This window comes from Polypterus senegalus, chromosome 1, assembly GCF_016835505.1.
Source record: "Polypterus senegalus isolate Bchr_013 chromosome 1, ASM1683550v1, whole genome shotgun sequence".
NCBI classification, from domain to species: Eukaryota; Metazoa; Chordata; class Cladistia; order Polypteriformes; family Polypteridae; genus Polypterus; species Polypterus senegalus.
Window position 1 is genome coordinate 224,793,848 of NC_053154.1, and position 15,117 is coordinate 224,808,964.

The 15,117-nt window shown below is 37.2% G+C and overlaps 1 protein-coding gene across 1 annotated transcript in view; it reads right to left on the bottom strand.

Moving 5' to 3' along the window:
- Positions 1-15,117, bottom strand: part of LOC120539457 (inactive carboxypeptidase-like protein X2) — a 360,659-nt gene that overhangs the window by 264,031 nt on the left and 81,511 nt on the right. Inside the window, exon 2 of the mRNA XM_039769534.1 lies at positions 10,335-10,439. Within this exon, the coding sequence (XP_039625468.1) occupies positions 10,335-10,439 (105 nt within the window). The remainder of the gene's footprint in view (positions 1-10,334; positions 10,440-15,117) is intronic.

The following is a 15,117-nucleotide window of genomic DNA, read 5'->3' on the forward strand; positions in this document are numbered from 1 at the left end:
ATGACCCCGATTCTCTTGATTCACTAACAGAATGTCTGACTTGTATCTCAGAATGGATGAATAGCAACTTTCTCAAGTTAAATAAAGAGAAAACTGAAATCTTAGTGATTAGCAATAATGGATACAATGAGGCTATTAGAAATACTGGATACATTAGGATTAAAAGTCAAGGCGGAGGTAAAAAGCTTAGGGGTAACTGTTGACTGTAATCTGAATTTTAAATCGTATATTAATCAGATCACTAGGACAGCATTTTTTCACTTAAGAAACATAGCTAAAGTTAGACCTCTTATATCACTGAAAGATGCTGAGAAATTAGTTCACGCGTTTGTTTTCAGTCGACTAGATTACTGTAACGCACTCCTCTCAGGACTACCCAAAAAAGACATAAATCATTTGCAACTAGTGCAGAATGCAGCTGCTAGAATCCTAACTAGGAAAAGAAAATCCGAGCACATTTCTCCAGTTTTGATGTCACTACACTGGTTGCCTGTGTCATTCAGGATTGACTTTAAAATTCTGCTTATGGTTTATAAAGCCTTAAATAATCTCGCCCCATCTTATATATCGGAATGTCTGACACCTTATATTCCAAATTGTAACCTTAGATCCTGTCACACACGTGCGCATGGGAGGCAGCTAAAGGGCTTGAGTGAAGGCAGTTCTGAGGCATGCCGGGATGTGGCAGAGTGCACTGACTCTTTTTCTCACTTCCCTGTAGACCATTCCTGGGAGACTCCACCTAGCTCTCTTGACATCACTTCCAGGACTGAACCAATGGAAAGAGACCTTACCAGCTCCGGCCCCCCTGATGTCAGGTCCGGGCCTGATCCAATTAATGATGAACATGTGCCCGATCCTTATGACCTCACTTCCTGTCTTCCCCTTTAAAAGCCTGCCCTTTTTCCCTTTTTCCTCAGTCTCGTTCTGGACTCAGTTGGATGCACATTAGTGCTGTATATTTGATAAAGACAACTTTGCAGCCAGGATACCATATTATAAGGGTGACTGCCCCAAACCTTTTATACACCCTGACCCGGAGGTGTTCCTGCCCAACCAGTCCACAGTTTCTTATTCCTTCCGGGTCAGGGTAAACAGTCCTTTTCTTCAACCCGGGAGCACGTCATTTCTTCCTGTCACGTGACCATGACGTACTCCCGGGTTATAGGGCACATATGAGCCTATGAGCCCCCCTACAGCGACTTCCAGCGGCCCTCAAGGTATCTCTATAAGGTCCATGATGCCCTGCTGGAACTCGGGGCACGATCCTGCTGTCGGGAGAGCTCTTCCTGGCGGCCTGGGGGTGAGGACCGGAGTTAGAAGCCGGCAGTCCTCCACAATCTTCAATTGAGTATCTCCTTAGAATTCAAAGAACAAAACTTAAAAGAAGTGGTGAGGCGGCCTTCTGCTGCCATGCACCTAAAATCTGGAACAGCCTGCCAATAGGAATTCGCCAGGCTAATACAATGGAGCACTTTAAAACACTGCTGAAAACACATTACTTTAACTTGGCCTTTTCATAACTTCACTTTAACTTAATCCTGATACTTTTTATGTTCAATTCATCATAATAACTATTCATGGTGGCTCTAAAATACATACTGACCCCTACTCTCTCTTTTGTTTCTTTTTCCTGTTTATTTGTCACCTCCACCTACTCAAAGCATCATGATGCTCCAACAATGATGGATGGATTAAAAGCCAGAAGTCTACATGACCATCATCATCAAGTCCTTCCATGAGAACCCTAAATCCAAAGAGGACTGTTTCATTTATGTTAGGTAGAATGCCCAGAGGGGACTGGGCGGTCTCATGGTCTGGAATCCCTACAGATTTTATTTTTTCTCCAGCCGTCTGGAGTTTTTTTGTTTTTTCTGTCCACCCTGGCCATTGGACCTTACTCTTATTCTATGTTAATTAATGTTGACTTATTTTATTTTCTTACTGTGTCTTTTATTTTTCTGTTCTTCATTATGTAAAGCACTTTGAGCTACTTTTTCTATGAAAATGTGCTATATAAATAAATGTTGTTGTTGTTAGAATTTATAATCTTTTAATTTTATTGGCACTTTCGGCCCCTTCTCTTATTCTTCCTCTGGGACCCAGAAACAGGCATGCACAATAACCCAGAGCAGATTTATTAAGCGCCTTTACAATCAAATGTATTTAACAAATTAAAACACTCCCTATGCAATATTTGCAGTCCATAAATAACAGTCCAGGTCTCCACAGTCTTTAATCACTCATTCAGCTGGCAGAGAGTCCCACTTGACTAAGAAGAATGATCAAATCCCTAGCAGACTTTTAAGCCCTCTGTCATTCACTTGAAAGCAGCGTCTGCGTAAGAGAGGATGCTGTGAAAACAGACCAGAATACAAAGGAAGAAAAAACATCGAAATAACAAGGTACGGGCACCAATTACTTGATCCAAAATGGGGTACGGTTTTGCCACTATTAGTTGGCCCAGTCCCTGGCTTCGAAGACACTTAACTTACTAGTGGTGGTTATGTGCTTCCAAAACAACCCCAGTGCCAGTTATATCACAGGCTCAGTGACAAAAACAGTTCTCCAAGAGTCTAGTGTACCTCGATGATTTCCCTCCAGCTATCTACACCATCTCTATGCCCACTGGTTGCCCTTTTTCCTCTTTATAAAACATGCTCCTCCATCCTTCTTTATACTCCCCCTCTCTGTTGCTCTCTCAAATGTGTCTCTTTTTATCAAACTCACACCCCAATTAATTAACACCACAATTACCAAAACATGTGAAATCAATCAATTAACTTTGTACTTAACAAAAAACACACCACACCACAAAGTACAAATCTATATCAATCAATGAATAACACACTTTAAACAATGACAAGAAATAAAAAAAAGAAAAAACCCTTTATACAACATGAACACTGTGACACTCTCACAGGATGACAGCTTATATGACAGTCAGGCTTGTTTAGAATATTATAGAAAATTTGGATCGAGACATTAAGTGAGTCGCAACCAAGCAAAACACACAGACTCTCCAAACAGCACCACAGACATTAACCACTAAATCTAGATGCTGCACCACATACTGGTAATAAACGATTATTAACAAGTAATCATGATGTAACATTGATGTAATTAAAAGCTATATAGTCAGTTGATATGTATGTAATATAATGCAATCAAAAGATTAAAGAAAAATGCAACCTTGAAAGAAAGAGATCATTTGAAACACCTTTTTATTTTTATTGTTCGACATAACAATCTATAAACATCCAAATATTCAAATACCAATGAAGATATAATTAAAACAAAAATAAATATTGACACAATACATTTCGGAAAATAAAACATTTACATATTTTTATTGGCATGTATTGTATAGTACATACAGTATGCTGAAGACGCATGTTTTTAGCTTATACAACTGCTTTAGGCTTATAGAGCATAACCCATCCACTGGCTACAAAGGTCAATCACTGAGTCAAAATTAGTTTTTAAATAATATCAAGAAAGTTAATAAAAGCTCATTATCTGCACTAAACAATTTTGACATCTTTGGATAATTATCCTAAAAACAGATTGTATTTTGTGTGGTAATTTAATTACTCATGCGGGCATAAATATAATATAAATCACATAAAGAAAAAGTTTAAATATATGGAGGAATCAAGCACATAATTAAAATATAATTTAAGAAGTTTACTAAAACATAGCAGTGGGAAAATCTGTTTTTTGTCAGTTTCTCCTATAAGATCACCACCTTTCAAATGGCATTAAATCAACAGCATCTATACCATGAATTTACAGCAAGTGCAGTTCAAGCTCTTATTAGATTCTGTTTTTACATAATCTCAGACTGTCTTGTTTCATCTAATATCGACATTACAAATGCAGATGTATGTTCTTCCTAGTTTATCAGCTTTATACATTAACAACCATCTCCCACTGATCATGTCAGTGCTTGGCTTCAGAATGTTCTTATAGCAACTTCATTTTCGTCATGGGTGTGGTGCTTCCAGGGGCTTTAGGCACACACAGCTAAAGTAAGCACTGAAAGTACAGATGATTATATAGACAAAAGAACAAAGATTCTTGAAATATCACCTGGTCCTTTGAAATGTCAGAAGACTTCTATAGAACAGATTCCAGTAAACTTAAGCACTGTATTCACTTAATAAAACAAAGTTTAAAAGTTTTTAGCAATGTGGAAGCTTATTTGAACTTAAACAAGGGATTGTGGTATCACTGGATTGTTTGTAATGAAGTGTATTATCTGTTTAACAGTATAATATTACATTTGTCCATACATTTCCAAATCCTAATTTATTCAATATATATCCTGACGCTATTAAGTGCAAGGCAGGACTTAACCTAGGAAGGACTTAACCATGTCCAAAAAAAAACACACACCCTTCCCACCACTGATCAAAACCCACACATACCGTATGTGCAGATAACTTACAAAGCCCTTACCGAAGCCAGTCTGTTACAGCTATTAGGAAGCAGTTCTAACTAACAGTAAATGTGTTTCTGCTTTGCTAAAATTTAAAATTTATTGCTGCTATAAATTTTTAAATAAGAACATTGACATTGCCAGAGTTGCAGTTATTTCAGAAAGATGCTGTTCTCACATTGTAATGTACAATAAATCTTTTATTTAATAAGCAACTTATCTGCAGTTGACTGTTGCCCTGTCCGGAGCTGGGCCCAGCCTTGTATCTGATGCCTTCTTGATAGGCTCCAGACACCACCACCATAAAGTGGATTAACTGTATTTGATAATCTGTTAAAGTATGGATGTTTGCATCTAAACAGTACATATACAGTATGTGTAACTCAGTGGTTCTCAACCTGTGGGGCAGGTCCCCCTAGGGGGGCACGAAGTAACAAAAAGGGGGGCACGGAGATGTGAAAAAAAGAAAACAAGAATCAAAAATATGAAAAAAACATCTGTTGAAACCAAAGCAAATTACTTAAACTACATTCTGATACTAGAACAATAAATACAGAGTTAGATAAATGTCGATAAAAGTTAAGTAGGTATAATAAAATATGCATCTACATTTCAAAAAAATGTTAGGGGGGCGCAATTAAAATTGTTATGAAAACTCGGGTTGCAAATACTTAAAGGTTGAGAAACGCTGGTGTAACTAGAAATGTACCTGGGTGACTAACTAGAAATATGTGAAGCTAAAAATTATGAACAAAATGTACCTGTTTACATTGATGACACACTGCTTTATATAACCAATCATTGTAATACGCGATGGATGAATTCTATTAAATTTCTATATTCAACAACAGTTTGGACAAAAGGATATCATTCCCTGCCAATAATGCTTTGAATACTGATTTAAATATGAACTTTTGGCATTAAACCTAGATCTTATAATTGTACAATGCTCTAAAGGCCTATTAAATCACACCATTTGCCCTGGATCAGAATAAACAGGTTCCTGTTAGCTGTTCCAAAAATCACTTATTCTTGGATGAAAGAATTAACATAACTAAAATGAGCACACTACCCAAATTCTTCTACCTTTTTCAATTCATCCTTGCGTACATGAATAAATCTTTCTTAAAGAAACTGGAAACAGTCATAAAAATGTTTACTTGGATGGAAGACCACCTTGACTGAAGCAAAAAACAGAAGACAGTTTTGCCTCGCCTAATTTTCAGTCTTATTTTTTGGCAGCAAACGCTCATATTCTAGTTCTCTAAAGTGAAGGAAAAATATCTGAAGTTATATTTATGGATCATTATGAGAAGGAGCATCTAACTTCGAGTTCTATATGCTTTATCATGTACATCAGTATCCATAAATTGCAGCTGTTATGAGTCTAGTTTTAGATAGTCTGTACTGTTTTCACTAATATTTCTCATCTTTTATATTGTTTATGGTGCCAGCTTAGACTGTTGTATGCCATGGTGCTGCATTCATATTGTGCATAGTAACTACAGTATATCTATTGCCAGCCAAGTGATCAGGTGTCATTATGGCATCTGACATCATCATACACCCCCTATTTAAGATGGTGGTATGCACATCCAAACATGCTTTCTTTGGATGTAGGAATTCCCAGCTATGCAACACTTTATTCTTTTTCCTCTGTAGGAAGAAGCTAAAGGTACTTTAAAAAAAATGTATTCTTAGGACATTGGCTTTACTCTCTGGTCTTGGATTCTCATTTTTGCTTTGGCTTATTTATTTGTTCTCTGTTTTTATATCACCATTTTGATCCTTTTGTCTGTTCCTCAACTTAAATTTGTCCTTATCCCTCATGGTGCTTTAATCCCCTGGTCCTTTTCTTATTCCCATACCCTCAAAGAACCCTCCAACTTCACAGTATACTTAGCAACAGCAAATTCAGCAAAAATCTGGTCATTCAAAACGCAATAAGAATCTAATATCCAACGTCAGAATTACTACCGTCAATCACATCATTACAAACCAATCAGATATTTCACTCTTCAGTAAAATTTTCAGTATGTAATGTATCGAGAATGAATGGCATTGTAAACCTCGGAGACTTGCATATAGATAATGTATTTTCTTTTTTGGAAAACTGTATTATAACCCCCAGCATAAACATTTTCTACATTACATGCTGAAGTAATATAACTGTAGCAATCACAGTTGATGCAGTGCACTTGCCTGTGAACATGTTGTAGCTGACAGATTCTAAGGTCAATGTTACAAAAGTATAGAACTTGGTGTGCTGCTACTATAATTAGTAATGAGTGAGCACCAAAGTGTTCGGGTGTTCGGTCCGAACACATTGCGATGTTCGTGTGCTCTACCAAGCACCCGAGTATAATGTAAGTCAATGGGAGACAACCAGGCACCCCCTGCTCTGAAGAGGGGAGGGTGCCTGGTCCATTGGAAAAGGTCAGAAAGTGACAGAAACACCACCCAAATGGACCGGGAACAGCATGGGGACGATATCTGGATGCATCTTGGACTCCCAAGTTGCTGCTGGGAACCAGTTTGTCCGAGTTGTACGCCACTTTTACAGACTGACAAAAACACGCCCAAAACCCCCCAAAAAAATCAATTTTATAGGAAAAATGACGCTCTAAAATATTATATGCCAGTGCCTGCAGGTAAGCTGACACTCTAAAACATGATATGGGAGTGCCTGCAGGTGAGCTGACACTCTATATAGCACCCAATGACGTGTTCCAGCCAGCCAATCACTGTAATGCCAGCACCTGACATAGCTACTTGCATTACAGTGAGGGCAGTACTTACCTGCCCCTTGACTGGCTGTCTCCAACCCGCGAAACGTGCAGGGCGGAGACTCGAGCATGGCGCACGAGCACATGTGGTGCTCATTCGAGTAGCGCCATGCTCCGAGCATAGCGATGCTTGCAGCCGAACACATGTTCGGCCGAGCATGCTCACTCATCACTAATTTTAATAGTTTATTTTGAAATATCACTATAGTTTGAAAATGTGAACACAATATATAATGTATATGGATGATAGAGCAATGATCAATATGTTAATGTGGTGAAATTACATTTGTATATGGCGTGATGATTAATGTTGCAATATTTGTGAATGCAATCATATTTAGAATCTTAGAACATCAGAATATTTTTGATAAGAACAGGCCATTCATATCAAGATACTCAATTCTATTAACTTAATTTCTCCAAGTTGAGTTTTAAATTTCGCTAAAGTCCTACATTCTACCACAATACAACTTATTCAATTAATCTTTGTGCGAAGATTACCAAGTTTCCATCTGTCTGTAATGATCTGATTTAAATATTTACTTTTTTTTGTCTTTTTTGTTTTTATATTCAATTTGCTTTGCTAGTAGAGTTTTGAAGAAAAAGGATTTTTTTTGGTTTAATTTGTAACCATTTCTAGCAATTTTAGAAATTAGTTATGTTCTCCTGCGGTGCCGTTTTGTTTTTTCTATGGAAGTTGCTATTCTGGCTGTTAGGCCACGCCCCCATGGATTCTTAATGGTTTCTGTACACTGCATGGATAAACAAAGTAAAGAGTTCTGTATGATTTCCAAGTTCTTCTCAATAAGTTATACTTTAAAGTTCCAAGCCTTTCACTGAGTATTCAAATCAAATTTTGACCTCCTACCTGTAATATTTTGGATTTACTTGCCTTAAAATCCCACCTCATTTAACATCATCTGCAAACTTAACAAGTATTTTATTTATAATATTATTTAGATCATTTATGTTGTAAGAGACGGCTGGGTCACCCCTGTTATGGAACGATGGGGGAAGGCAGCTATTGTAGGAAACTGCCTTCCATAAGATGCTAGATGGCAGCTCCCCTGGACTAAAGCGTCACCCGGGATCCCTGCAGGGCAGTATGGGATATGTAGTGTAATACCACAGCCCTGCTGGGCACAATGGGTGCCGCCAGGGGACGCTGCAAAGAGGACCGTAGTAGTTCTGTTTCATCCTTTCCCTGGAAGTACTCCCAAGTCATGAGAACGGAAGCTCCTATGTACTTCCAGGCTGAAGAAAACTGAAGTCCTCCATCCACCACGGAAGTGCTGGCAAGTCATGTGGGAGGAAGAATGGAAGCACTTCTGGGTCAAGGACTATTTAAAGGACTGCTGAACACAGGTGGTTTGTGAACGAGAGAATATGGATTATTATTGTGTTTATTGATTGTGTATTGGAGGCTGAGATGCTTTGGAAGCACTGTGGAAGAGAAATATTTACTCTTCTGGGTGCTTTTAACCTGTGTCCTGTGCGTCTGTCTGTTGGGTTTAAGAGGCAACAGCCACCCCTAGCATCCACAATGTATATTAAAAGAGCAGTGGTCTCAAAAAGGAAAACAACTCATATCATCTGTTTCAGAAAAATATCCTCTCCATAAGCATTTGTTTCCAGTATTTAAGCCAATTTTGTACCCAATTACATACTCCACCCTGACATTCCACTTTTTTTAGTCAGATAAGAAGTCTAAAATGAGAAAACTTATCAAAGGATTTCTGAAAATCAAAATAAATAACATCTTCTGTTTGTATACTTTAACAGAACATCATCTTTACTTTGTTCTACATTACTATATTCTGCACTCTGATTACTGCATTTGCTCTAATATAATTTTTTTTATTATTTATTTTTAGAAAATCTTTCTCCAGTGGGCTTCTTTCACTTGCTGTTATCCATCCATCCATTTTCTAACCCACTGAATCCGAATACAGGGTTACGGGGGTCTACTGGAGCCAATTCCAGCCAACAGGGTGCCAACCCACCGCAGTCACTTGCTGTTACTCAGAGAGAAATCAAGCTAAGTGCAATCATTCATATTAGTTTTGTAAAGTTATATTTCTCTTTTTGCCCAGGGACAGGGAAGGAATGTCTTGCTGCTTAGTTACCAAACAATATTCTTTAAAAAGAACCTTATTGTGAAGGAGACAATTCCCACTGAAATATACAAAATCTCTTTTCCTCCCCTTCCTTCTTTATTAACTGTAGAAATGTTATTGAAAAAACTTCACACTGATAAATAAACTCCAAAATAGAACCAATGTTCCATCATAAACACCTTCGGGGGAAAAGTATTGCTGAAGCTGATGTTTGAAAAATTAATAGAAATTAACCTAATAGACAAACCTAATAAATCCTCTTCCTTAGTCTATAACAGACATAGCTTAATTCTGTTTAAAAGTGTACATATATGCTTTTTGTCAGCATAGTTTATTAAAAATCTAAATAGGAATTGAATGTACCCCCTCATCCCATGGTAACATAATTTGGCTTTGTTCTCATCTCATACTGCATTAGACTACTCTATTTGCCTATTTATTATAAACCCTTGCTGTTATCATAGATCCCCTCCTACTAATGGTATTTTCTGCATTACAGCAGTTGAAAGAACTTTGAACTGTGAACATGATATCTTTTGGTGTGCTTGTTGCTTGTAATCTTCATTAATTGGGAGAATCATAACCTGCTTACTTTTTTTACAGTTGGAACAAGAAGCATTATACTACTTTAATACAAAAAGTCAAATTTACTTTACTAACGACTGAAAATGGTAAAATTTACTCTTAATTAATAGCTCTTTTCTTTCTCTTCTTTTTGGAAGTTCAAAGGGGATCTGGATAGGTCTAATGTACTATAGAAGAATGGATCTTTTCATTTAGTTCTATTCATTGCCTTTTTTTAAAGCTTAATACCAAAAGTACATGAAGTTTAAAATCACTAGCAGCAATGTGCTCCCAAGTACCTAATTCAAGATAATTAGTGTATCAAGTAACTACCTAGTACAGCCATAGAAGTGACAATATTAAATGATTAAATGTTGACCTCTGTTTAAAAAAAAAGAGCAACAAAAACTTTTCCTTCAGACTTACCTTCTTTAACAACTTCATGATGAGTCTCTCTTTCATGACTCTCATTAGGAGTTTTCCAGTTGTTACTTTTTTTATTCTTGTCAGCTTTCTTGCTTCCATTTTTACCTGAAAATAATAAATAACAGGGAAAGTGAAAAAGAAATTTAGTTTTACCAAATTAAAAAAAAAAAAAATTAATAAATAAAAGAAAAAAAACATTTAATCAGTTTTAGTTCTCCTGTTCAGAGTTTATGGGGAGGCAGCTATAGCTGCAACACTGGGTGAAAGACAGCAGCCAGCAATAAACTAGGGAATTCTAGGCCTCATTATATGGTATCAGAAAAACAACCAACAGACATCATAAAGGTTTGGAGCTGCCACCCGTATAATATGCCCTGGCTGCAAAAGGTTAAAGTATCAAGAGTTGTTCACAATACTGGGTCCAAAACAGAACTGAATATGAGGAGGTAAGATGGCGGCTTTAAAGGCCGCTGGAGGAAGTGACGTCTTTGGTGCTAGAACCGAAAGTGACATCTTTGGGGGCCGGAAGTGAGGTCATCATAAGCGTTGGGACCGGACATGATGGCATTATAAGCAGCCAGACCAGAAATGATGTCATCACAAGCCCCGAAAACCGGAAAGTGATGTTATTACAAGTGCCGGAAACTGAAGTGGCGTCTTTAGAGGCGCCGGTAGTGGAAGCGACATCTTTAGAGGTGCCAGAACGCAGTGGGATTTCCCAAGAATGGTCTACAAGGTACTGAGAGAGACAGTCAGTGCACCTTGCCACCCCCTGGTCTGGTGTAAAAATACAATTACTCAAGCCCTTTAGCTGCCTCCTACTCACAAGTGTGCGACAATGGATATACCAGCTTATTCCCATTCAAACACTCTAATGGGTTTATCAAAGAAGTAAAGGACACAAATTGAATGAAAATTAAAATATTAATTTAAATATGATTTATTTTTATGCATGGCCCAAATAAAAGAAATTGTATCTTCCAACATGCAAATGAATAAAAACACAGTACATTTTCTAAGTGATCTATAAAAATTAATGTAGTGTTTTTAATTTTTTTTTCTAAAACGCCAATTTCATGGATAGCACAGACTGTAGTTTTTGTAGCAGTTAAGCCACTTATGTATTTTCTGTAATCCACATTTTACCATTATACTGTCTTTGGTGCTGTTATCTGATTTATGTCATGTTCTATGGCCTTGAATAGATCTTGTTAGCTAAACAGAAGCACGTGCAATGGTGACATACAATAACTATGTCTGATTAAAATCCTAAAATTAAAAACTTACAATAAATGTCAAAAATAAGTATCTTTCTGAGGTTAAATAAGGAAGAAAAATCCACTTGACCACAAACTGGCTGCAGAGAGGGAGAATGCAATTCATCTAATTTACCTAAAAAGGCTGACATCAATTTAAAAAATTGGTAGGAACAAAATACTTCAACCATTGTGGCTGTATAGGAAAAAGCTTTGCCATTTCTAGTGCTGATAAAAATCCTCTCTTTTGGATTTTGCAATCTCTAGTAAGAGTAAAAATGAAGATTATTGATCAGAAACCTAGGCTATTATTCGCTTAATAAAAGACGTTTTGTTTTGTCAATAAGACATTAGTTGTTTATCACTGAGTGAGGCTCAAATAGTCTCACTACTTACTAGCTTTTTAGTCTGCAATACAGCCTGCTTAAGCAGTGATAATAGGGATCATAAATAATCCACAACTTCAGGGATGTTGCGTTTAATTGGCCAATCACTGGACAACAAATATTTTCTCTCCTGAACACTTTTGGGTGTGTCTTATAAAATTTCATCATTAAATTTTATTACAACTGCTTATTTATGTGTCTTTCCTCTCATATTATAAGTATACATACAATATATATTACAATAACTAGCACATCTGCATTGATCTAAAAGTATTGACACTAGGAAGAAAAGTGTGGCACATACAACATTTTTTGCCCCAGCAAAGTTATTTTGCCTACTCTTCATATAAAACTTAGACTGATGAAAAATGTTGTGAAAACAATGAATGTGGAAAGTGAATTCAACATTTGAGAGAGATGTTTCCACAAATAACTGATGCCAAAATTAAGGAAGGCAATTTTTTGGTCCAAAAAATTAGATGTGTCATCAATGACAAGTAATTCAAAGACCAGCAAATGGGGCAGAAGGAAATCACATGGACAGCATTCAAGGATGTTGTTGAGAATTTTATTGGCAACTACAGAGCACCAAACTCTGAATACATTGAGCTGGTTGACAACATGCAAAACCATCAAGTGTAACATGTAGCTAAAGATTCATTTTCTGCATTTACACTTGGACTTTTTTCTGTCAATCTTGGTGCAATCAGTGACGAACATTCATCAGGGGCCTCATGTATAACGCCGTGCGTAGAACTCGCACTATAACATGGCGTAAGCACAAAAACCGAAATGTGCTTACGCACAGAAAAATCCAGATGCAGGAATCTGTGCGTACTTCAACTTTCACGTTCTTCCGCTACATAAATCCCGATCAGCGTGAAAAGTAACGCTCGTGCACACACTTTATGTAATGCCTCAGCTCCTCCCAGAATTACGCCTCTTTGAATATGCAAATCAATATAAATTGCCCTTAAGCTCAGCCTTCTGTGAAAAGACAATGGGAAAAGCACGGAGGAAAATATAAGAATTTCAGCGAATACCAAGTGGAGGCAAAGGAAAAACATACTATTTGTTTAATTAAACCGTGGTATAATCAACAAATGGAAGTTGATCGAATGACATAGCGTGTTGGAGAAACTTGAAAGCTCATGTTCACAAAATCGCACAGTGCCGGAAATAAAAAAGAAGTCACATATCAAAGTCGCCGTGAAAAGGCGAGTTGTAGCCCACTGTCTGAGTGTCATATGAAAGCTTATTATGGTACAGAGAAAAAAAAAGGCACACAGTGAGGAAAAACCACGAAATGTCAACTTCAATCTCGAAAGTTCCACTTTAATCATGTAGTTTATTTTGTCATTAAAGTAGAACATCATAAACTTCATCTTAAAATCGTTTAATTAACCAGATTTTCAAATCACATCATAATTAAAGTTAAATTTAGAGTTTAAAATTAAAGTTAAAGCACGTTAAATGCTTTGTTTTGTATGTGATCTTCTATGTGCTCTATGTGTGTGAATCACTACTTGCTTCTTAAACCGGCTCTCTTTCTCCACAGAATCCATTACATTCGTGTACATTATTTTCTCTTTCTGTTTTATATTCAATATATATTGGCATAGCCGCCCCTGCAGTCCTTGCTTTTCTTTGTTCAAGTAACCGATCGCCACACAATCAGCTATGTAATAGATGTTAAGCCATCTGTAAGCTTAGAGCGCCGATTCTTCAAAACGTTTAAGGAACATTGAAATATCTTCATAGTACATGTTTAATTATTCTATTCTTCATGGCAGTCCCAGTCAAGAATATAGATTATTTAAATAAAGTTAAAGTTTTATCTGTATAATATAATAAACATATTTTGCTGCATTTCAGCTTAAAAATGATATCGTCATCATATGTAAATACGCGCTTTATAAAGTGGCAGTAAGGTGTAACAGTTTATTTATTAAGGTATTCTTCAAATTAGTTGTATGCTAAGCATAAGACTGATGCTTGCCTTGGATTCATGTGCATACCCTTTTATTGCTATAGCTGCCATATCAAATAGGGCTATTCATGGAGTTCATGTTCTAATAGATGGTTTCAGGCACACCTCAACTAGATGTGCCTAGACCGGCATCTGTATTCCAAGGTCTTTGCAGATTGCTGTGTTACATACTGTATGATTACGAATCATACAAATAAGCTGTATCACTCCTTAAGTGAAGGTATTGACATCCTTCACATAATAAACAACTCTTTGCAATTTTTCTACACTGTGATGTGCTGGGCTGTTAACCTTACTTCAAGAATAGGCCCACTGTATCCAGCAGGGGGTGCACATTCCCTGGGAATGGATTCTTTATACTTTTTACTTTATACTTTTTCCGGTTCCAAAATAAGAAGAGACATTTGACAAACAAGGATACATTCCCTGGGAAACTCTAAATTGCTGAGAGTGGCCCCAGGCCATATATTGATCGTCACAATGCAGGGAGTACATCAGCACTTTTAAATAGTCTGCCTGAGTCACCCTTCACTTGTTTCTTCCCATCTCCCTGTCAGGTTCTCTCTGTCAACTAATTTATTTATGGCCTCAATTACCCGCTTTAAATAAAATAATGTGTATGGAATAAACCTCACAGATCACACTGGCACACTTCAAACCTTTGCCTACACCCAACAAATCAACAAACTGATTGATGTGACATATCCTCATTGGCCTGGAGGTGGTAATAGAGGACCGAAAGAAGACAAAACTGAGTGTCACTATGAACAATGCCACACATCCTCTCTCTGAGGCGCTAACATCATGTACTTTTAGCCAACAAAAGAAAGCCTACTGGGATTCCTTTATAACAACAACAATACACCTGTATAATGCCTCACTGTGACTGTAACTGCCAAGTCAGAAGTTTTCTTTCTTTTTAGTCATTCTCGTATATATATATGTTTATTTTTGTATTGACTTCTGTAAAAATTCAAATATCCATCTTCCAACCCGCTGAATCTGAATACAGGGTCACGTGGGTCTGCTGGAGCCAATCCCAGCCAACACAGGGCACAAGGCAGGAACCAATCCTGGGCAGGGTGCCAACCCACCACAGGACACACACAAACACCAAGCACACACTAAGGCCAATTTAGAATCGCCAATCC